This window comes from Rana temporaria, chromosome 4 (assembly GCF_905171775.1).
Source record: "Rana temporaria chromosome 4, aRanTem1.1, whole genome shotgun sequence".
Taxonomy (NCBI): domain Eukaryota; kingdom Metazoa; phylum Chordata; class Amphibia; order Anura; family Ranidae; genus Rana; species Rana temporaria.
This window is the reverse complement of record NC_053492.1, coordinates 233,649,465-233,673,950: the sequence shown is the minus strand read 5'-3', so window position 1 is coordinate 233,673,950 and position 24,486 is coordinate 233,649,465. Positions and strand designations below refer to the sequence as shown.

At 41.7% G+C, this 24,486-nt stretch overlaps 1 protein-coding gene across 1 annotated transcript in view; it reads left to right on the top strand.

Moving 5' to 3' along the window:
• Window positions 1–24,486, top strand: part of LOC120937056 (pleckstrin homology domain interacting protein) — a 194,934-nt gene that overhangs the window by 56,999 nt on the left and 113,449 nt on the right. Inside the window, exons 11-18 of the mRNA XM_040349995.1 lie at window positions 4,108–4,208; window positions 6,697–6,737; window positions 6,929–7,027; window positions 8,312–8,459; window positions 8,934–9,068; window positions 11,627–11,755; window positions 17,930–18,155; window positions 22,101–22,235. Coding sequence (XP_040205929.1) covers window positions 4,108–4,208; window positions 6,697–6,737; window positions 6,929–7,027; window positions 8,312–8,459; window positions 8,934–9,068; window positions 11,627–11,755; window positions 17,930–18,155; window positions 22,101–22,235 — 1,014 coding nt within the window. The remainder of the gene's footprint in view (window positions 1–4,107; window positions 4,209–6,696; window positions 6,738–6,928; window positions 7,028–8,311; window positions 8,460–8,933; window positions 9,069–11,626; window positions 11,756–17,929; window positions 18,156–22,100; window positions 22,236–24,486) is intronic.

The window sequence follows — 24,486 nt, the reverse complement described above, 5'->3', positions numbered from 1 at the left end:
AGCCTAAGTTTGGGGTTTGCTGGATCAGAACCTGCGAAAGGGAAGATTCTTCCTCACAGTGTCTTGGAGAGTACTGACCACAGACTCCAGTCTCTCGGGCTGGGAAATTACCCTAGAGGGGCTCACGGGGAGAGTCTGTCAGGGGCAGAACAGAGCCTGCCCATCAACATCCTGGAGTTGCGGGCAGTACGTCTGGCCCTACGGTCCTGGACGGTGGAACTTCAGGACTGCCCTATCAGTGTTCAGTCCGACAATGCCACTGCAGTGGTCTATATAAACCACCAGGGCAGTACTAGGAGTCGTTCAGCTCAGAAAGAGGTGAACCACATACTGGCCTGGGCAGAGAGACGCGTGCTGGTTCTATTGGCGGTTCATATCCCAGGAGTAGAGAACTGAAAGGCAGATTATCTCAGACACCAGCAGATCTGCACGGGGCAATGGTCCCTACACCTAAGGGTGTTCCAGGAAATTTGCCAGCGTTGGGGATGTCCAGATGTTCTATTGGCATCCAGGTTCAACAAGCTACATCAGTTTGTGTCCTCTGGATCCTCTGGTAGTTCCATTAAGCCAGTATTCCCTGGTTTATTCCCCCCCCCCCCCCCGATTCCTCTTCTTCCACATTTGTCACGTAGGATTCGGTGAGAGGGCGTTCCAGCCATTCTGGTAGCACCAGCCTGGCCCAGAAGGTCCTGGTTTGCAGAGCTTGGCAATAGATGGATCATGGATGCTTCCACACGCCCTGATCTACGGTCTCAAGGTTCTACATTCTACCCACAATTTACAGTCTCTAAATTTGACAGCATGGCTATTGAATCCAGGGTGCTGAAGGATCTTGGCATCTCAGGACAAGTGATGTCTACCCTAGTGAATGCTAGGAAAGCGGTCACTAGGAAGATCTTTCATTCCAGACCGGAAAACTTGTACTGCTTGGTGTGAAGCCAGAAAATGGCATCCTTGGAAATGCGTGATTGTGAGAATTCTGCCTTTTCTACAGTCAGCTGTGGAAATCAGATTGGGTTTGAGTACAATCGGCGGTGAGATCTCGGCCATTTTAATATTTTCTTCCAAAGACCTTTAGAATCCTATTCACTGGCCTGAACGTTTATGCAGGGGGAAACTCATTTGCTTCCCCCCCATCATCAGGTCACCTATGTGTCCTTGGGACTTGAACTTGGTGCTGTCTGTGTTAGAGAAACCACCATTTGAGCTTATTAACCACTTAAGGACCCCTTCACGCCGATATACGTCGGCAGAATGGCACGGCTGGGCACAATCACGTACCTGTACGTGTCTCTTTAAGCCCAGCCACAGGGTCACGAGCGCACTACCGCCGGTGCGCTCGCGACCCGGTCCGAAGCTGTGGGACCCGCGGACCCGATCGCTGCCGGTGTCCCGCGATCGGTTACCAAAAGTAGGTAGAATACGTATCGGCCTAAACTGAGGAAAAAAAACTTTTTTTTTTAAATATATTTTTGGGGGGTATTCAAAATTGTCGCCCTATTTTTGTTTTTAGTGCAAAAAAATAAAAACCGCAGAGGTAATCAAATACCACCAAAAGAAAGCTCTATTTGTGGGGAAAAAAGGATGCCAATTTTGTTTGGGAACCACGTCGCACGACCTCGCAATTGTCAGTTAAAGCGACACAGTGACGAATTGCAAAAAGGGGCAAGGTCCTTAACCTGCATAATGGTCCGGGTCTTAAGTGGTTAAGGAAATTCAATAAGTCTTGCTGTAATGCAAGCTAGCCTTCCTGATGGCCATCACCTCAGCTAGAAGGGTGTCGGAATTAGCGGCTCTTTTTGTAGGGAAACCTACCTAATTCTTCACCACGACAAGGTGGTGTTGCATCCTATTCCATCTTTCTTGCCAAAGGTGGTGTCTGCCTTTCATTTAAAGTGCAAAAAAATTCCCCTCTGGATGATGTATGTAGGTGGCAAGGACGATAACAACCTTTATTGCAGAATCCTACCTTTGTTATTCTGAAGAAATCCCTCTGTTTGTGCATGTTGGAGCAGCCAAAGATTTGGCTTTTGGCCGTAGTGTACTACAGGCTGCGGTTTTAATGTTTGATGGCTATTTTTGTTTGGCAGGGCGTCTCCCTCCCCTCAAGGCTATTGCTCTGGGATGTTCCAGTAGGTAATGAATATTGGCCTAACTCTGTGTCACGTGATGTATGATAAAGAAATTTTTTTTTAAATTTTTTTTTTGTACTTGCCTGTAAAACCCTTTTTCCTTGAATATATCATGGGACACGCCCAACACGTTACATCACCGTTCATGTGACTTTCTCAAGAAGTGAGGATCCAGTGGCATCGCAAGTGTATTTATAGCCAAAAATGTAATTGTGCTGTATTGCGGTGACTCCTTGCTATTACTATGGGCTATAGCAGACTCGCTGTGAGAAACCAGGGCATTGTTTCCTCCTTTTGTCCTAGCCAAAGCCAATGGCTGCAATTTGGCAGTCTGATTTCCCACGTTGTGCTAACTGAAGGCCCAATGAAGGGCCACATAGCTTCCAAATCTACAGTTTCTCGTTGGTCCTGTCAGTTTATTTCTTAAGCTTATGGCCTCAAAGGAAAAGTCCTGCTGTTCTCCATCACATAGAGTGTTGGTGCTTCCTGGGCTATTTGATATCAAATTTGCTACCTGGTTTTCAGTTCATATTTTACAGTGGATGTTCAAGCATCTGAGGATGTGACCTCTTGTGGGCAAGTCTTGCAAGCTGCTGTGTGAAATTCTAACCTGTTCTGGTTTAGTTTGAGGTCTGAAGACTTGTTGGCATGTTGTCCTTTCCTTGTTCAGTCTTTTGGAACATCACTATTATAATGGATATGAACACGCTCTGCATGTACAATAAAGAAAGTAGGATTTTTGGTTTACCTGTAAAATCCTTTTCTTGGAGTACATCATAGGACACAGGAATTTCACCCCTCTTCCTATGTTTATGGGTTTTCAAAAACAAACTAAAGCTAAGCCTGGCTAGGAGGGGTTGTGTCTGAGAGGGGATTTTTCTTTTTTTCTCTTTTGGGTGTACAATCACCTGAATGTGGTTGCATAACTCTTTCGTAATGAATAGAAAGAAAGATGCCTTGTGTCCTGCAGTGTACTCCAAGAAAAGGAGTTCATGGGTAAACCAAAAATCTTGTTTTCCTTTTTTGGTTAGTGATTTAAAAAAAAATATTTACGATTTAAAAAATTAGATTTCATCAGTTTTAAATTGGGGAAACACAGCAGATCTCTTGTAGTTCTTTTTTTAAATGGGGCTGGTAATTTTTATGTTAGGTACTATGAGACCTACTTCAGTTGGGTGTACTAAGCAAGCATTGGTATTATTGGGGGGGGGGGGGGGGGAGAGATACAGCAATAGTAGACATTGTTTTGTCCATATCATGAGGGAATTGTCTACAAGGTGCTTTAACTTCCTCTGTTAGAAAATGTCTCTTGTAGATGATCATCCATACGTTTCCAACAATGCTGGAATGAGCTACTGCATTTAATTAGCATGCAATGAGCTACTGCATTTAATATGGGTGTAATTTAGAAACTGGTTAATCATAGTGATACCTGCATAAGAATGTCAATGATAGTTTTCCAGTCCTGTCGTCTGTCATTCCAGTCTTTGTACTCTTGCAGAGCTGCATCGGCTCTCCCAGGTCTATTGGGTGCTTGTGTCCCCCACTAAATGCCTTGCTTCCACCTGTCAACCACTATGTTACTAGTTTGTCCCTGCAGTGACAAAGTGGTCATTAAGTTCAATTTAGACGCAGGCATTAGACATACCTGTAAGCGTTTTTGAGCCACGTGGGAAAGCTTAAAAAGAAACCAGAAAAATACTTTTGACATAGTTGACATAGTTGGCATTCAACATTGCCATGGTGTGTGCACGTTTTTTTTTTTTTTTTTTTCTTCTATAAAATAATTGCGTATTACAAACCTACATCTTTTCACCGTATACTCCCAGTGGATTTTTTATAAACATTTGCATCTATTCTGTTAAATTTATAGCCGTTCTTCTTCAGTCTCTGGCAAGTATGATCAAGAATTACTTGTAGATTAAAAAAAAAAAAAAGTTTTTCTAATATGTGCTCTTCATTTTGTCCTTTTTAGGAGGGATGTTTCTAGCTACAGGGAGCACTGACCACATGATAAGAGTTTATTATTTTGGCTCCGGTCAACCAGAAAAGATTTCTGAATTAGAGTTTCACACAGTAAGTATTTTAATCTATAATTCACTGGACCGGTATTACACAGATGTGCATTATGCAAAAATAGGCCACCCTAACCCAGAGTAGCTATTAGTTTTGCATTATTGCTATTAAAATAACCAGTTTGTTTTATCCATTTAAAATTCCAGTAGACAAATATTGTGATCTGTCAGCTGCTGCAGGGTGTGCACAGCCAAGTGATGTTGCTGTGCTGCTTATAAAAATCCTAATTGTAGGGGTGTGACACAACTTTTGGGTAAATTGGCTTTTAACCCAAGTGCCAAGAACTTATTTCATGGCTTATATTACATATGCTCTTTTGTTATGCTTGTCCTTCTACATCAGGGGTGTCAAAATGGCCCTCCAGCTGTACACGTCCCATCATGCCTCTGGGAGTCATGCTTGGAACTGTCAGCCTTGCAATGCCTCATGGAATTGTAGTTCCGCAACAGCTGGAGGGCCGCCAGTTTGACACCTGTGCTCTAGATAATCTGAGGGTATAGATTGTGTGTGTATATGGAGGTTTTCTATTTTTTATTTTTTTCCCTTTGGTTAAAGAAGATGGACCTGCTTGTTCACACACACACACACACACACACACACACACACACACACACACACACACACACACACACACACACACACACACACATTCTGCAGCTGTCACTGCGTTCGCACACAAAACCACTAAATATACACAATAAATACATAATAAAATACAAATATAGATATAAAAATATATAATGCTAACGATCATAAATAAAACAATTTAGGTCAAATTCCACATTTAAACCTAGTGGCACAGACACACTAGTCTCGTATATCCAATGCAATTCTCTACGACTAAGCTGTCTGATAAAATTCCCTCCCCTCCAGTGTTTGTTCACTTTTTCTATAACCCAATATATACACCTCGGATCTCTGTTGTAACAGAGTTGGAAGTGCTTGGATACATTATGAGTAATATAAACTATCCTATAAAGCAAAGATTTGTATATTTAATCTTGGGGTTCTCCGGATTCAGTCAAGTGATCGGCTCCCAGCGTCAACTTCAGGGGGAGGCAGCGAACAAGGGGTGCCCCATAGTAAGTTTGAGTGACATTCCCGCTCAGGCATTGCAGCCATTGGTTCTGCTCTCTCCCCTCAATTGACCTCTGGGAAGATCATGTGACCTGAGCGAAGCGCCCTTAAATTTAAGTAGACACATCTTTCCTTACAGGATAGTTGGTATAAGGCTTAGAAAGGAGGTGGAAGCAGGTTTAAGCTTGGATAGTTTTAGCTCAGACTTGAGGCTCGTACACACGATATGAAAATCGGATGGAAAAAATTGTAAGATAATAGGTCTGCCGATTTTCGGATGTTAGTGCGGTGCTTTTGACAGCCAATTTTGCTTTTACATCAGACAAGAGCTGGATGTGCAGACTATAAAATTTTTGTCGGATGTGAACTCAACATCCATTTTTCGTTTCATTAGTATGGTTTTCTTCCAAAAGAAATCGAGCAAGACTATGCCTATTTAGAAATTAAAGAATACGTACAAAACTACTCAACACATTTCGTCACTTCTGACATATTCTGTCATACGAAAATTTTCGTATTGTGTGTAACCTCTTCACTTTTGACATGAGACTAGCATGCCGCAAAAATGGACGTTTGGTCGTCTGAAAATCTAAGCGTGTGTACAAGGCTTTATACTTTAAATACTATGTAACGTAACTGATGCACATAATTATTTGCAATAAACCGATTATCTATGCCCATGCAGGTTTTAAAGGTTTAAGATTTTTAGGTGATTTGACTTTGCATAGATTTAAAGTGATATTAATCCCAACACCAAAAATGCAATATATTGCAGCTTACTAATCATTAAATGTGTTGGCTGCATTTCTTTTCTTAGGCCTTTTCCCCATCTCACCTGGTGACTGTCAATGCTGAAAGATTTATCCAGGTTTTAGAGCAGCATATGCTCAGGCAAGAGTGGGACAGCATTTCTCTCCCAAAACTCCAGCAACTGGTCTCCAGTTCCCAGATGTTTACAGAGTGTTAAGAGGGAATGCTACACTGTAGTAAACCTGGTCATCCCAACTTTTTTTTTTTTGGTATAAGGATTGCACTTGGCCATCTTTTTGTTGACCTGTCCCAACTTTTTTGAGACACGTTGCTGCCATCAATTACCTTATTTTTTTGGCATTGCGGTTGTAGTCGCTTTGCAACAAATTTACAAAAGGTACCTAAATATTGTAATAGTGGCTATACTTTGCCTTGGTTCAGTGATAAGAGGAAAGGCCTTAACTTTGTATCAAGTTACTAATGGTTAAGTGCTCGCAGGCACTATTCAACAGAGAAAATTGTGCAGCAGATGCTTCCATATGCCTTTCTTCAATGTATTTAGCAATTTGGTTAGTGTTAAGCTTTAGATTTTAAGTTTATAATGAATGCAGACTTTACTCATAGCTGTGTGGTGTTTTTATTTATTTATTTTTTATTATAGGATAAAGTGGATAGCATCCAGTTTTCAAATGGTAGTAGTCGGTGAGTACCACTATTGGGCTGTGACATCGTAAGCTGTTGTGTGCATGTGGCCCTTAACACCTAAATGAGACCCCCCTCTTCTTTTTTTTTTTTTTTTTTTTTTGTACATAATTATTCAATTTGTCAGAATGTCATTAGTATCGCTTCTGCATTTTCAGCATTTGATTGTTTAACAATTATTAATTTTTAAGGTTTGTAAGTGGGAGTCGTGATGGGACTGCTCGCATTTGGCAGTACAAGAAAAAGGAGTGGAAGAGCATTTTATTAGACATGGCTACTCGACCTACTGGGTAAGTCCTACATTTTACTGCACTTGATATCAAGGTGAAATGGAGCAAAACGATTTATGTGGTGCAACCCTATAAAAGAAATGAATTGCATTAACATAAGAGCTACCAACATGTACAGACTATGTTACTGTCAGATCATTTTGTGAAGTAAACTTTCATGAGATGTATATTGATATTTTCATCCGATATTTAACAAATGTAATAGAAAATGTTTTTTTTTACTATGTTTTCTGTGAGTGTATTTGAACATTTAACAGCGTCTTAATGTTGGTCAGTGAATAATCTGGAAGCTAACATAGACACTGGAATGATTTAAATTTGACATTTACATTCAAATCTGTTACACATCGGACGGTTTTTCATGAATTAAAGGGTTAGTAAAGGCATTTTTTTTTTCCTTTTTAAAATAACAAACATGTTATACTTGCCTCCACTGTGCAGTTCATTTTGCACAGCGTGGCCCCGATCCGTGTCTTCTGGGGTCCCTCGGCAGCTGTCTCTGGTTCTCACTGCAAGTGCTGACAACAGTCATGCGAGAGAGCTTGCATGGTGGTAATTGCGGGCGCGCAGTTTCTGAACGCATGACCTGCATATTTTCCTAGATAAAGTGGAGGCCCAGCTCTGTTTTTTTTTTTTAAAGTCAGAAGCTACAAACACTGTAGCTGCTGACTTTTAATAAGCACACTTACCTGTCCAGTGTGTCCCTGCGATGTCGGCCACCCGAGGCCGATCCATCCTCCGATTGTTTGCCGGCACCGCCAGCCTCACTAAGGGAAATGGGCTTCTACTGTGCATGCGCGAGTCATGCAGAGCTTTGTGAATGGGTGGCTGTCCTCTGTGAGACACACAGTTCCCAGAAGACAGCACGCCCTATTTCCCATGAGGCAATGCGAGGAGGAGAAGAGAAGATCACCCGGACGAGGAAGTGGCAGATTAGGACGATCTGCCTAGCAACAGCCATTTCTGGTAAGTATAATAATTTTCTTTTGTTTTTGGAGCCTTTTTCGCTTTTTTTTTTTTTTTTTTTTTAAGGGTGGACCTCTTTAAGGTGCTCTGACAATACCGAAGCCATTGAATCAGAATAACAGCCTAGAAAATAGCATTTCTGGAAGAAAATGGACAGCCTATGCATTTTCTGCACCGGTTTCTTTAAGAACATCTTAGTTTCTTCTGCATTTTCGACTTTTACATGTAAATGGAGAAATGCGCATGTTTTTTGTTAGCATATGTTTGATTTTTTGGCAAAGTCTGAATAGTTTCCTCCTTTTACTTTCTGGCACACAGCGCACAAGGTGTAGAAGACAAGACAACAAAACTTAAAGTTACCATGGTGGCTTGGGACCGTCATGATAATTCCGTGATCACTGCAGTCAGCAACATGACTTTAAAAGTTTGGAACTCATACACTGGACAACTCATCCATATCCTTATGGTAAGAAGCATAACAGAGTTGGCAACCAATTTTAATGCACAAATTGGGATTAGATTGGCAGTATAAATGGCAAATTACATTCCCCCTATGAAATTTTAATGGATCTCATCTACCTTGCACCAGTTCTTCTTTTTTTTTTTTTTCACTCCTGTGTCACACCAGGTGGTATATACACTCCATAGTTGTGTTTTTTTTTTCTTCTTCCATTTACCTGTTTAAGCATCATTCTGATTCTCTGCCATCTATATTGCCCTTATTCAGCCTTCTTTGCTGCTATATTGTGATGGGAAGTGACATTTTGGGCTCTCAACTCTCTTCAGACCTCACTGCATAGCTTGGAAAATGTTTTAGTCTTCATGTAAAAATGGCTTTATTATTTCTTAAAAGAAAATTGTACATATTCTTTGTTTTCATTTCTCGTTTTACATCATACTTTATTTCTTGATGCAAGGCTTTTCAACTTTTTTTTTAAAGGGGCATGAAGATGAAGTTTTTGTACTCGAATCCCATCCCTTTGATCCAAGAGTGTTGTTTTCTGCAGGTCATGATGGCAATGTCATAGTATGGGATCTAGTCCGAGGAGTTAAAATTCGTTCTTACTTTAACATGGTAAGCTTACCTTGGAGAAGTAACACTTGTAGAACATGGCCATATGTGATTAATGATTTGTGCAATTATGTAAAAATCAACCTAGTGAATGTAGTCTCTATGACTTTTTATTACCTGGAATATAGCCGAACTTCACACTTGGGGTCCTTTCACACCAGCGGACCGTTCGTCCGTTCATTACAAGTCCGTTAACGGACTTGTAATGAATCCCTATGGGAACGCGTCCGTAGCATCCGCTAGCGTCCGCCGGGATCCGCTTTTCTGAACGGAAGAACCCCTATTTTTTTTCCGTTCGGCGGAACGGACCGGATGCAGACATCCGGTCCCCCATAGGGGACAGCGGAGCAGAGACAGGGCGGTCCCTGCACTGTGTGCGGGGACCGCCCTATCCGCCGACAGCTCAGCGGGGATCCCCGCTGAGCCTTGGCGGACACACGGAGCAGACCCAGAAACGGTCCGCTCCGTGTGAAAGAGCCCTTAGATGTGAGGGCTGAATTAGTTTTCTTCTATTTGCACCTGGTAATCCAGCCAGCAACTGTTTCTCACAGTACAAACTCTCCAATAGAATGTATTAGTTTACATGAAAGAAAACAAGCCTCTTAACACTGGCAGAGGTGATTAAAAGGATCGGTTTTTATTTATTAATGCAAAACCTTTATCCCAAAAGGGAAAAAAAGCTGTTGCTGATTATTAAGTGCGAGTTGGAGTTTGGCTTTAATTTGTTACTGGTTCTAAATCTAATACATTAAACACTCCCCAACCTTTCTCCCAAAGTTTCTGTTAAGTTGGCAAGCTACAGTTTTCATAGCTGCTGACTTTTAACCACTTGCCAACTGCCTAACTGTAAATGTACGTCATGACTTTACAGTTAAATAATGGCTTTATGGCTGCAAATAGATGCCATAAACAACCTTTTTTTTTTTTTTTCTCCTTAAGGCAGTTGGCTTTCTGATCGAAGCGATCCCTTTGGCTGATTCGCCTCTGGATCACTTCTATAAGCAGCGGGATAGATACCCCTCCTGCCACTTCCTGGTCATTATTTCCGAGCATTCAGTAGTAATCAGTAACCCTAGAACCGAACCGATCTGGTGCAGCTGATGGCTAGGCAGGAAGTCCAAGTTAGGGCAAGATAGCCCCACTTAGCTCTATGGCCTTGGAAGACTGGAGCGACGTCTGATGTCACTTCCTGTTCTCGGGCTGACAGGATTATTTGATTTTTTATTTTTGTGCTTTTTAAAGGTAGTAAATGAGGTATCTGGAGTCTTTTTGTCCCGAGATCTCTCAATATAAACAGGACCTGTAATGCTTATTTCTATTACAAGGGATGTTTACATCCCTCCGAGCTCGTGCGCAGAACGAACACATACGCAATTCGCTCCCTCATATGTAAACTGTGTTCAAACCACACGTGAGGTATCGCTGTGATTTAGAGCGACAGAAATAATTCTAGCACTAGACCTACTTTGTAACTCTGAACAGGTAACCTATAAAACATTTTTTAAAGCGTTACATTTGAAGATTTTGAAGTACCACAGTTTGTCGTCATTCCACGAGCATGCGCAATTTTAAAACGTGCCATTTTAAGGTATTTATTTATTCTTTAATTTACTTTTTTATTAATTAAAGTGTATCCCCCCCCCAAAAAAAATGCATTAGAAAGACCGCTGCGCAAATACAGGGTGATATAAAATATTACAATGACCGCCATTTTATTCTCTAGGGTCTGCAAAAAAAAAAAAAAATCACGGTCAGCAAATGGTTAATTAATGAGCCTCCTATAAGGTTCATCCTTATCCATTTTCTATACATGGCTCCACTACAAGTTTTTTTAGTCTAATTGGATAACATTTAAATAATTCAAAACAAAAGCACTGAGATGATAAATGGTGCTTATGTACATGGTGTTAAAAAAAACTTTTGTTTCATTCGATAGTGACTGAGTGGTTTTGATCTTGGTCAAAAGACGTGATTTATTAGAATGAATACCTTAACATTGTCTGCGGTTAGTCACAAATTTCGAACTTGTTTGTTCTACCAGCTTGTACTACAGAAGTTTTCTGCCTTTCCAATAGAAATATCATAGGTGGTTTGCATCAAGATCCCAGTTCTGTGTACAAATCGGTATGTACATAGAGTGGTATTCTCTTTGCGTAATATAGACCTGTTATCTATTTGTGTTTGGAGTCACTTGACTCTGTGTTCTATTTGATAACTTTGGTAGCCTGGTACACACGATGGGATTATCGGACAAATCCTTGTCTTTTTAAACGTAAATCATATAAGAAATTTTCGTGCTTGTCCTGTCGGACCTGTCCTGGATGTCTCTCGATAACTGTGTACTAACGATCAGATTATCTTGCGATTGCTTGGAAATCTGTATTTTTTTTTGTCTAATTTTTTAATTGCTTCTACTGGGCTTTATTGCTTTATCCTGTATGTGTTTGTTTGTTTTGATAGCTTTGTGCTCTGGTATATTACATGGATGACTGATATTTAAGCTATGGTTTTTTATAAGTATGAACTTTTAAACCTCTCAAGATGTGTGATTGTATTAACAGATTGAAGGACAAGGGCACGGAGCCGTGTTTGACTGTAAATGTTCTCCAGACGGTCAGCACTTTGCTTGCACAGACTCGCATGGTCATCTGCTGATTTTTGGCTTTGGTTCTAGTAGCAAATACGACAAGGTAAGTTTGTAAATCAAGAATTTGAATGTAGCGAAACCAGTTAACATGGGTATTTGAAAGTAATTAACCACTTGCCTACAGGGCACTTTCACCCCCTTCCTGCCCAGGCCATTTTTCAGCTTTCAGCGCTGTCGCACTTTGAATGACAATTGCACAGTCATGCAACGCTGTACACAAATTAATTTTTTATCATTTTTTTCCCCACTAATAGAGCTTTCTTTTGGTGGTGTTCTATCACATCTGCGTTTTTTATTTCTTGCGCTATAAACAAGAGGGACAATATTTTTTTGCTATAATATCCAGTATTTTTTTTTAAACACATTTTTCCTCAGTTTAGGCCGCTATGTATTTTTCTACATACTTTTTGGTAAGAAAATTGCAATAAGCGTATATTCATTGGTTTGCACAAAAGTTATAGCAGCTACAAAATAGGGGATAGATTTATAGCATTTTTATTATTTTTTTTTTATTTCATTTTTTTACTAGTAATGGCGGCGATCAGCTATTTATTTATATAAATTTTTTCGTGACTGCGATATTGTGGCTGACACATTTTTGGGACCATTCATTTATACAGCGATCCCTGCTATAAAAATGCATTGATTACTGTATAAATGTGACTGGCAGGGAAGGGGTTAACACTAGGGGGCGATCAAGGGGTTAATGTGTTCCCTGGGAGTGATTCTTGCTGTGGGGGGAGGGGACTGACTGGGGGAGATGACCGATGCTTGTCCCTATATACAAGAGACACACCATCGGTCTCCTCTCCCTGACCAGACTTGGATCTGTGTGTTTACACACACAGATCTACGGTCCTGCTCAGTAACTGGGCAATCGCGGGTGCCCGGCGGCCATCGTGGCCGCCTGGCACGCGCACCGGGTCCCCAGTGACGCAGCGAGGGTGCGTGCGCCCCCTAGTGGCTTAAGAAGGCGCAACATCTTATGACATCCACCCAGAACAAGAGGGTCTGCCTCCTGTCGTAATTTGACGGCGGGCAGTGGACAATTTTTTTAACTGCTGATCAAGCCCATCCTCAATACATTTAAATTTTAATTAAAGGATTAAATGATCACTCATTTGGAGGTCCCACAAGCGTTATTTAACTTTTCCTAAACAGAAAGGTGCAAAGGGTTTAAACGCATTTTTAGCCTTCGATGAAGGGCACACACGTGGTTGGATTTTTCAGGATGTAGAGTTACAACAAAGCATCCTTGAATGTTGTTGAATACAAAAAAAAACACAATTGTGTTTGTGTTAGTCATTTTTAACATGTTTGTATTGTAAGGTTGTTTGCATGCATATTATTTCATCCATGGTGTGGGGGGGAACCAGATGGATTAGGTTTTTTAATGCTTAGTTTGTTTCAGGGTGGCTACAATTTTATGTTTATTTTTTTAAACCCTATGTTTGATTTAAATTGGATTTGTTAGATGTTTACTCCAAAAGCATTTTATTAAAAAAAAAAAAACACAATTAAGATTTGCTGGTGCGTATTTTGTGTAATTCGGTAATCCAGAAAGTATTTACACGCTTCACTTTTTTCACATTTTGTTACGGTACAGCCTTATTCCAAAATTGATTAAATTATTTCCCCCTAAAATTCTGCATACAATACCCCATAATGACAACGTGAAAACTTTATACTTTGCTAAAGAACCTTTGGCACCATTTATAGCCTCAAGTCTTTTTGAGTATGATGCTACAAGCTTGGCACACCTATTTTTGGGCAGTTTCTCCCATTCTTTTTTGCAGGACCTCTCAAGCTCCAATCAGTTTGGATGGGGCGTGTCAGTGCAAATCATTTTCTGAGATCTCCAGAGATGTTCAATCGGGTTCAAGTCTGAGCTCTGGCTGAGCCACTCAAGGACATTCATAGTTGTCCCATAGCTAGGGCTGCACGATTCTGGCCAAAATGAGAATCACGATTCTTTTGCTTAGAATGAAGATCACGATTCTCTTACGATTCTCAATTTTTTTTTATTTGACTGTGGTAATATTCATAATATATATTATAAGGGCCCCCCTTTAGCCTGATAGCGGTTAGCTCCTGTCTACATTGGACCTAATGTGTGTATGTGAGTTTGGGACTTAGAGTGTAAGCTCCATGAGATCAGGAACTGATGAGAAATGTACAGTATGCAAATTGTTGGTGCTGTATAAATATTATTATTATCTAGCAATTGGGGCACATGGAAATGCCAATTGAAGGCACCATCTCTGTGCCACCCCTCAACATACAGAACACAACCCAGTACCCACTATGCCTTTCCTCCCTATTCAGAGCACAGCCCAGCACCATCTCTATGCCATCCCCTATATACAGTGCCCAGCAACATCTGTGCCATCCCTGATATACAGGGCACAGCCCAGCACCATTCCCCCTGATATACAGATCACAGTTCAGCACCATCTATGCCACCCCCCCCCCCCCATATATTGAGCACAGCCCAGCACCATCTCTGTGCAATCCCCCGATATACATACAGAGCACAGCCCAGCACCATCTCTATGCCATCCATCCATATAAAGAGCATAGCCCAGCACCATCTCTATGCCATCCATCCATATACACAGCCCAGCACCATGAATTCATATATAGAGCACAGCCCAGCACCATCTCTATGCCACCCCCCATATACAGAGCACAGTTTAAAACCATCTTTGTGCCATCTTTCCATATACAGAACACAGCTTAGCATCTTCTCCATATACAGGGTCACCTGGCTGGGGGTCACAAGACATGCCGGGTGACATTGCAGGGGATGCAGGCACACAAAGGCAGAACGTGGTTCACTCACCGTCCAGAGTGGCTCTCCGGGGACACACAGGCGGCGCCTTCAGCACCTCGGACAGTAGCGACGGCTTTTTCCCGCCGGCCGAGAAGCATGCTGGTACCGCCCACGCATCACTCTGCGTCTCTGATAACTGACGTCAGTTCCGGTTGCTGACGTCAGTGCCATTTGCGTTCCACGCTGGTTACGTGGAACCAGCGGCGACATATGAAAATCGCGGGTCATCCCGCGGGGAGATCGTGGACGGAGAGAATCGAGATCGCGATTCTCTCCGCGATTAATCGTGCAGCTCTACCCATAGCCACTCCTTTGTTATCTTGGCTGTGTGCTGAGGGCCATTGTCCTCCTGGAAAATGAACCTCTGCCCCAATCTGAGGTCTAGAGTGCTCTGGAGCAGGTTTTCATCAAGTATGTCTCCGTGTATATCGCTGCATTCATCTTTCCCCCAATCCTGACTAGTCTCTCAGTTTCTGCCGCTGAAAAACATCCCCACAGCATGATGCTACCAACGCCATACTTCACTGTAGTGATGGTATTGGCTAGGTGATTAGCAGTAGCTGGTTCGCTCCAGACATGATGCTTGCCATTCAGGACAAAGAGTTCCATCTTTATTTCATCAAACCAGAGAATTTTGTTTCTCATGGTCTGAGTCCTCCTGGTGCCCTTTTACTGAGGAGTGACTTCCGTTTGGCTATTCTACCATACAGACCTGATTGGTGGAGTGCTGCAGAGATGGTTGTTCTTCTGGAAGGTTCTCTTCTCTCCAAAGAGAGATGCTGGAGCTCTGTCAGAGTGACCATCAGGTTCTTGGTCACCTCCCTGACTAAGGCACTTCTCCATGATCGCTCAGTTTGGCAAGGCAGCACGCTCTAGGAAGAGTCCTGGTTGTTCCAAACTTTTCATTTATGGATGATGGAAGCCACTGTGCTCATTGGGACATTCAATGCTGTAGAAATGTTTCTGTACCCCTTCCCCAGATCTGTCTCGATACAATCCTGTCTGAGGTTTGCAGACAATTCCTTGGACTTCATGGCTTGGTTTGTGTTATGAAATGCAATGTTGACTGTGGGACCTTCTAAAGACAGGTGTGTGCCTTTCCAAATCATGTCCAATCAACTGAATTTTATCACAGGTGGACGCCAATTAGGTTAGAGTGGAAACAGGATGCACCCGAGCTAAATTTTGAGTGTCAAATGTCAATGGCTGTGAATACTTTTGCACATTTGCTGCTTATTTCATGTTTTTATTTATTTTTGAATTTCCAGAGATTTTAACCACTTGGGATCCGCGCTATGGACGAAAGACGTCCACAGCGCGGCTCTCAAGTGCCGAGTGGACGTCCTGTTGTTGACATTCCCCGTGCGCGCCGCTGGGGGCGCGCAGCGGGGAAACAACGTGCCCGGCGCATAGCTGGGAAGCCGATGCGTGTGCCTGGCGGCCGCGATGTCCGCCAGGTACACGCGATCGTCGGTAACACAGCAGGGACGTGGAGCTCTGTGTGTAAACAGAGCTCTACGTCCTGTCAGGGAGAGAGACCGATCTGTGTCCCTTGTACATAGGGACACAGCATCGGTCACCTCCCCCAGTCAGTCCCCTCCCCCCACACAGAACACACCCAGGATACACATTTAACCCCTTCCTCGCCCCCTAGTGTTAACCCCTTCACTGCCAGTCACATTTATACAGTAATTAGTGCATTTTTATAGCACTGATCGCTGTATAAATGTGAATGGTCCCAAAATTGTGTCAATTGTCCGACTCGTTCGTCGCAATATCGCAGGCCTGATAAAAAAATTGCATTTCGCCGCTATTACTAGTTAAAAAAAAAAAAAAAAAACATCTATCCCCTATTTTGTAGGCGCTATAACTTTTTTGCGCAAACCAATCAATATACGCTTATTGTGTTTTTTTGTTTTTATTTTTTTAACAAATATGTAGAAGAATACGTATCTGCCTAAACCGAGGGAAATTCTTTTTTTTTTTTTTTTTTTTTTTTTTTTTAAATTGGGATATTATTATAACAAAAAGTAAAAAATATTGTGTTTGTTTTTTTTTCCAAAATTTTCTTTTTATGTTTATAGCGCAAAAAATAAAAATCGCAGAGATGATCAAATACCACCAAAAGAAGGCTCTTTGTGGGAAAAAAATGCTAAAAATATAATTTGGGTTACAGTGTTGTATGACTGCGCAATTGTCATTCAAAATGCGTCAGCGCTGAAAATTCTCTGGGCACCAAGGGGGCTTAAGTGCCCAGTAATGAAGTGGTTAAATGTTTTCACGTTGTCATTATGGGGTATTTGTATTTTGAGGAACGTATTGAACTTAATTCATTTTGAAATAAGGCTGTAACTTGACAAAACGTGGAAAAAGTGGAGAATACTTTCCATATGCACTGTGTTGAACTAGCGCAGAAAGGTTTTGTTATGCCAAAGTTGCCTGAACATTTTGTGGTTCCCCCAATACTTCTTTTGGGCCTCATGCACATTGGAGCTCAAACAGAAGTTTCACACTTTTTTATTTTTTTCCCTGCCTGTAGATACCTCTCCATGTTAGTCTGTGTTTTCAAGAGTTTAGAGGCAAAAAAAAAAAATCACTTGTGTGTTCCTGTGGAGTGTTTTGGTCGAAAATAATAGCAAAGGGCACCTAAGTGCAAGGTGTGTTTTAACGCTTTTGCCTTTATTTCATTGGCCAGAATAGATTAATATTTTGGCCAAGCAATAAATGCCCAAGCGTTTGACACGCATAGTCGTGTTTTTGACGCTACATTTCTCCTGCTAGGAGGAAAGCGTTTTCAAAAGCCTCAGTGTGCATGAAGCCTTAGAATCCGCTTTTGGGTTTGGGGATTGGCCAGTCCTGGCCAGATTAGCAGTTGTTTGGAATGTACACCATTTGTAGATATTCCTTACAGTGAAAATTTGATTTTAAATCTTTGTACATCCCTTGCCAGACTCAGATAGGGGATGTAGATTTCCCTTTGTTTTCCCACTTATTTGTTTCTAGTCACAAGGGAATAATGTTGTTAATCCTTTACATTCAAGCTCCTTGATTATTTGTTTATTCTACACTATATATTTCTTTATCGTACATCATGGGACACAGTCGTGATGTACTCCAAGAAAAGGATTTTTACAGGTAAGCTGTTATAAAAATCCTATTTATAGCATCTATTCAAAACATGTGAAGCAACGATTTGGGTGAAATGTTGGTAGGAATAGCTTGTTACTGGGGTCCCAATTGAATCGCATATGCGATTTTGTTTATTTCAAACCTGCAAAATTGGCTGATTCTACATGGAGTAGTTACTTTTGGGGCTGACTTTTTAGAAACAAACACTTTTTTTTTTTTTTTTTTTATCTCTTTTTCTGCAATTTTGCTTTCTAGATCGCAGATCAAATGTTCTTTCACAGTGATTATCGACCTCTTATTCGTGATGCCAACAATTATGTTCTGGATGAACAAACGCAACAAGCACCCCACCTGATGCCACCACCATTCTTGGTAGATGTTGATGGCAATCCTCATCCACAACGATTCCAGCGTTTAGTACCTGGCCGTGAAAACTGCAGGGATGAACAACTTATTCCTCAAATGGGAGTTACTGCCTCAGGTACATTTTAATAAAAATAAAAAAATTCCACTATGGGCATTCTAAAAAATCTTTATTACTTTTTAAGGGATTGACGCAATTTTAACAAAATTGTGCTAACCCACTTAACCTCAGAGAAGGCTGTGGCAGTTTGTAAGGAGGATTGGGTTTGGGAAAATTTAAGTAAAAAATGTCCCAAGAATATTTAAAATGGTGTTTTTGTTTCATGCACTTCATGTAATTTAAAGTGAAACTAAATAATATCCTTCTCCAAAAGGAAGCCATACACATCCACTACGTAAAGCTGCCTTTTTCAACCTGTGCGCCTTGGCAAAACACCTAAAAATTTGTCAAATTGTATACCAGCCTGCCTTTTTAGTTACACAAACCCCGGGTTTTCATTATGCACCATAAACAACCAATGACCCCAGTTATTAACCCTTTCGTGCCTAAGCCTATTTCATTCATTTTTATTTATATATATATATATATATATATATATATATATATATATATATATATATATATATATATATATATATATATATATATATATATATATATATATATATATATATATATATATATATATATATATATATATATATAATTTGTATTTTCTACTTTTTAACCACTTAAGGACCGAGCCTCATTTTGAGATTTGGTGTTTACAAGTTTAAAACAGTTTTTTTGCTTGAAAATTACTTAGAACCTCCAAACATTTATATATATTTTTTTTTAACACCCTAGAAAATAAAATGGCGGTCATTGCAATACTTTTTGTCACACCGTATTTGTGCAGCGGTCTTAAAAGTGCATTGAATTAAAAATAAGACAACAGTAAAGTTAGCCCAATTTTTTTTTTTTTTTATATTGTGAAAGAATGTTACGCCGAGTAAAGTGATGCCCAACATGTCACGCTTCAAAATTGCACCCGCTCATGGAATGTCGTCAAACCTTTACCCTTAAATCTCCATAGGCGACGTTTAAAAAATCCTATAGGTTGCATCTTTTGCGTTGCAGAGGAGGTCTAGGGCTAGAATTATTGCTCACTCTAACGATTGTGGCGATACCTCACTTGTGTGGTTTAAACACAGTTTTTGTATGTGGGCGCTACTCGTGTATGCTTCTGCGCGCAAGCTCGTCGAGGCGCTTTAAATTTTTTTTAAAAATTCTTGTTATTTATTTTACTTGATTTTATTTATTTTTACACTGTTTAAAAAAAATAAAAAAATTTGGTCACTTTTATTCCTATTACAAGGAATGTAAACATCCCTTGTAATATAAAAAAGCATGACAGGTCCTCTTAAATATGAGATCTGGGGTCAAAAAGACCTCAGATCTCATATTTAGACTAAAATGCAAAAAAAAAAAAATTGCCTTTAAGAGTTATGGGCGGAAGTGACGTTTTGACGTCGCTTCCGCTCTGCTTTGGTATGCAGTCGTCTGCATACCCAGCTAGTAAGAGGACCTGATCGACGGCTCCGGTAAGCGGTGAAGGGCACCGCCCCTCTCCCGCCGCTAACGGTGATCTCATGCAGAGACCACCATTTCTTTTAAAGAACCGGTGCCTGACGAGATGGATATCTCGGTTGTGGCAGCAGCTGCTGCCATTACCGAGATGTCCCCCCTTCAAAAAGAGGACTTGTATAGTCGTGCACCGGTCCTTAAGTGGTTAATATCATCAATTTAAATATACATTTATTGTTTCCCATTATTGGCACCTTAAGTGCAAGAAAGGTCAAGAACAATTGTCTGTATTCTCTAACCATCTCTTGTATCATGTCTGCAATCTCTTGCTTAAACTTAAACACACTAATAGTATTGGCAACATTTTCATTGAGATGGTCAGAGACTGCAGATATGATACAGGAGTTAGTTTTTTCGCGCAACAACTAAAAAAAGACCGAAAATTTTGAAAAAAATTAAGTTTTTATTTTTTTCTGTAATTTTTTTGTAAATAAGTAAGTTTTCTCTTTCAATTACGGGCACTGATATGGTGGCACTGATGGGCACAGATGAGATGGCACTGATGGACATCGACGAGGTAGTACTGACGGGCACAGATGAGGTGGCACTGATTGGCGGCGCTGGTATGCGGCACTCATGGGCACACATAGTGGGCACTCATGGGCGGCACTCATGGGCGGCACTGATGGGCACTCATGGGCGGCACTGATGGGCGGCACTGATGGGCACTCATGGGCGGCACTGATGGGCACTCATGGGCGGCACTGATGGGCACTCATGGGCGGCACTGATGGGCACTCATGGGCGGCACTGATGGGCACTCATGGGCGGCACTGATGGGCACTGTGGGGTGGCACTGATGGGCACTGTGGGGTGGCACTGATGGGCACTGTGGGGTGGCACTGATGGGCACTGTGGGGCGGCACTGATGGGCACTGTGGGGCGGCACTGATGGGCACTGTGGGGCGGCACTGATGGGCACTGTGGGGCGGCACTGATGGGCACTGTGGGGCGGCACTGATGGGCACTGTGGGGCGGCACTGATGGGCACTGTGGGGCGGCACTGATGGGCACTGTGGGGCGGCACTGATGGACACTGTGGGGCGGCACTGATGGACACTGTGGGGCGGCACTGATGGACACTGTGGGGCGGCACTGATTTACTTGTTGCCAGTCAGTGCCCATTTGTGGGCACTGATTGGCATCATTTTTTTTTGCATCCTTTTTTTTTTGGTTTTGCCCTTCCCTGGTGGGCATCCCTGGTGGTCCATGTGGCGATCCGAGGGGGGCTGCGCTGATAAACAATCAGCGCGAACCCCCCCCTGTCAGGAGAGCCGCCGATCGGCTCTCCTCTACTCGCGTCTGTCAGACGCGAGTGAGGAAGAGCCATCGACGGCTCTTCCTGTTTACATCGTGATCAGCCATGGATGGACACGGCTGATCACGTGGTAAAGAGTCTCCGTGAGAGACTCTTTACCGAGATCGGTGTTGCGGGGTGTCAGACTGACACCCCGCAACAACGATCGCCGCGCAGCGGCTAAGAATCCTGAGGACGTCATATGACGTCCAGTCAGGATTCTACAACCACTTTGCCGACGTCAATTTGTCATTGGCGGGCGGCAAGTGGTTAATGTCCCTCCAATAAATCAGTGTGCTGTCTATCACAGGAGGCAGGACTCGGTTACTGTGGCCGGGCAATTTAGCTCCATAAAAGTAGATCTTGGCTAGGAGAGGTGGAGGAGGGAGTGGAGGACTGGATGCTCCAGAATGACAAGTTTTTTTTTCATTCGGCCGAATGAAAAAAGTTTTCGCCCACCAAAAACGGGTGGAACTTCGCTTTGATGCAAAAAATGCATTAAGGTTAAAAAAAAAAAAATCCTTGAGGCTTTGAAACCACTTTAATGGCCCTGTACTTTTTTTTTTTTTTTCTTCTCCCATTGAATTTGTATCACTTCTTCTTGTACCTTATTTCTTGTAATGTCCTCTGTTAGCTCTTGCATCTTTCCTGCTCCCCTCATCTCCATTGTTTTGTAACAAGCAGTGCATGTTAGTTGTGTTAATGTGCACTGCTCTATGCACACTACAAATCCAATAGTCCATCTTGGGAATGAGTAAGAGGGGGTGGCTATGTTCTTGCATATGGGACATCATAGAGAACAAACATAGCCAACCTCTGACAGGAAGTCTGATCATAGCAGCAAAAACCAAAACACTTTGGCGATTTGTAGGAGGCTGGGAGCAATAGAAGGTACTTTTTTGAAGTTCATGCATACTTGAATATATATTTTTTTCTTTATCAGAATTTACTATCGCTTTAAATGTTGTGTATGGTTATATAGGTATTGATTTGCTTAGTGTTACCAGGCTCTTTCTATGTTTGCATTATTTCTGTATACTTTCTGTGTGCTGCATTTTGTAGTTATGTTGTATTCCATATTTGATTTTGCATAGAATATTAGCTTGAGATATTTTAATATTCTGAATTCATGATCACAGGGCTGAACCAAGTACTCAGCCAGCAAGCAAATGATGAAGTCAGTCCTTTGGACAGTCTTATTCAGAGGCTTCAGCGGGAACAAGACCAGAGGATAAATCCAGGGACTGGGAACACCAACAGTCGCATGGCGAGAGGCAAGTACCCTTTCTAGACACTGTGTGTGAATGCAGTTGAAACCTCCAGTGGCCTTCTGCCCACTTTTTAACCACTTCCCGCCTGCCCACAGTAATTTTACTGTGAGCGGCAGCTACAGGCCAGGCGACATACCTGTACATCGCTGGGTGTGCCACAAGACACAGCGAATTGTGGCTTCTGGTACCCCACCTCTTTGAGAGGCTGGGGTATCACTTGATATGCAAGCATGTTGTAAACACAACCATTACGAATAGGTTTAATTCATAACAACTGCTTCGAGTTGTAATATTGTGATTGGCTCACAGCTGTGGTACCTGGCTCAATCACAGCACCATGTAATAGCTGTGGGCCAATCGCAGATCACAATCGTAATCACAGCAGTTATGCATGAAACCCATTCACGACAGTTCAAAACATTACTGTTAGAGTGATCATCACTATAACCGCAATCACCTCCCTAGAGTAGTACAGTGTCACTATGGTGACACTGAGCTGCTCTGGTGAAAGTGTATAAAAAAACTCCCCATGCCTCTTGCTAAATGCCTCAGGATGTCCATTTTTACTATTTTAAGGCCTCAAGAAATTAGGTCATCAGTACAGATCAATATTCCAATATATATACCATGGTTTGTGGACGCTATAACTTTCACACAAACTAATAAGTATAAACCTTCCGGAGGTCAAGTGGTTAAACATTTTGTTTTAAAGCTCATTTACACTTGTTTGGGCTTCAGACAGGCTTTAAAGCTCTCTGAACGCTGGTCAAAGATCAGGTCATTAAAATGATTAGCTTACAGTTCTGTTTACACATTGCTTTTACTTTGGCTTTGCTTGAAAAATGATACCCCATGTTGCTTCAGCGGTGCTACAAAGCCTCCATAGAAGTCTATGCCGGAGCACTGAGCAAAAGCAGTTGTAAACAGGACTGTAAGCTAACCATTTTATTTAGTGACTGGGGCTTTTGACTGGCGTTCAGAGAGCTTTAACAAAGCGTCTCCAAAGCCATGTTTTGAAGCAAGTGTAAACTAGCCCTTACTGTGAACTGACACTTTTTTAAGTTTTTACTTAATTTCTAAAGTGGAACTAAACCCTCCTATCCTTACAGACAAGGAAACTACCATCTTGGTCTTTGATCTGCAGTTGCCATGATACTGCACATATGATCAGCTATGACACCAGTCATTTGATGGTCTGAAAGTTAGGTTGATGGCTAACCTAAGCAAACTATAGTAATTGTAGTTAGAACAGAAAATACATTTGTGAACAGACCTCCAAGCCGTGCAAAATTACCAAAAAGTGGTAACAATCCAGTGCACATAGTAGAAAACTTCAAGACGCCACTGCTGTATAAATATCTGTATAAATATCTATTCTCATAGGGCTTCCACAGAAGTTCAAGTTTTTTGTAAAAGATAACAATGACCGATTTTTTTTGCAACGAACGGTTAACAAATGTATGTATACCAATAAAAGGCACGCAACTCCAAAAATACACTTGTGATGGATGCGTGCAGGAACTCTGCACAGCTGCGCTAATTGCGGGGAGGGAGACCTATTCCCGATGCTCGGCTGCAGAGATCGGGAAATGTCTCCCTGCCTGTGGTTAGCGCAGCGGCGTGCAGACTTCCTGGTGGGCTCTGCACGTGCACTGTGCGAACACGCCGGAGCTCATCTCTAGTGTTTATAGGGCATTTCTAAATGCATATAATGCTTCAATCATGCAATTTATGCTGTGAAGGGCTGTGTTGAGATGCAGTCAGTTTAGCTGCGTTTGGAGAAAATAGGATTTAGGGCACCCATGATCTGTTTAAACACAATGAAAGTCGCTAAACTTGCTTTGAAACAGGAACACTTCCAAACTCAATAAAAAGTGATATGGGAGGCATAAAAGTTGTTACTATTTCCCAGATGTTTTCACCTGCATTTAGAAAGCTAAAACACAGGCTTGCCATTGGCAATGAAGCCTAAAAATCTCAAATCAATTGATAAACTGATGTGCTTAAATCTGCAGCACTCAATCTATTAAGTTTCTCTTTGTGGGATTTCTGGTCCCTCCAGTCCTCATGCGGCAGTGTTTTTAAAGTAAACCGGAAAGCTAACTTTTTTTTTTATTGCAGCGTACCAATTCCTAGATGTGCTGACATTTCGTTTTTTATCTTTTATTTTCACCTGGTGATCTTGCCAGTAAGTCTGTTGATTTTCAACAGGACAAGCTGTAGTAGCAGTTATAGGGAGGAGACCAACCATTTT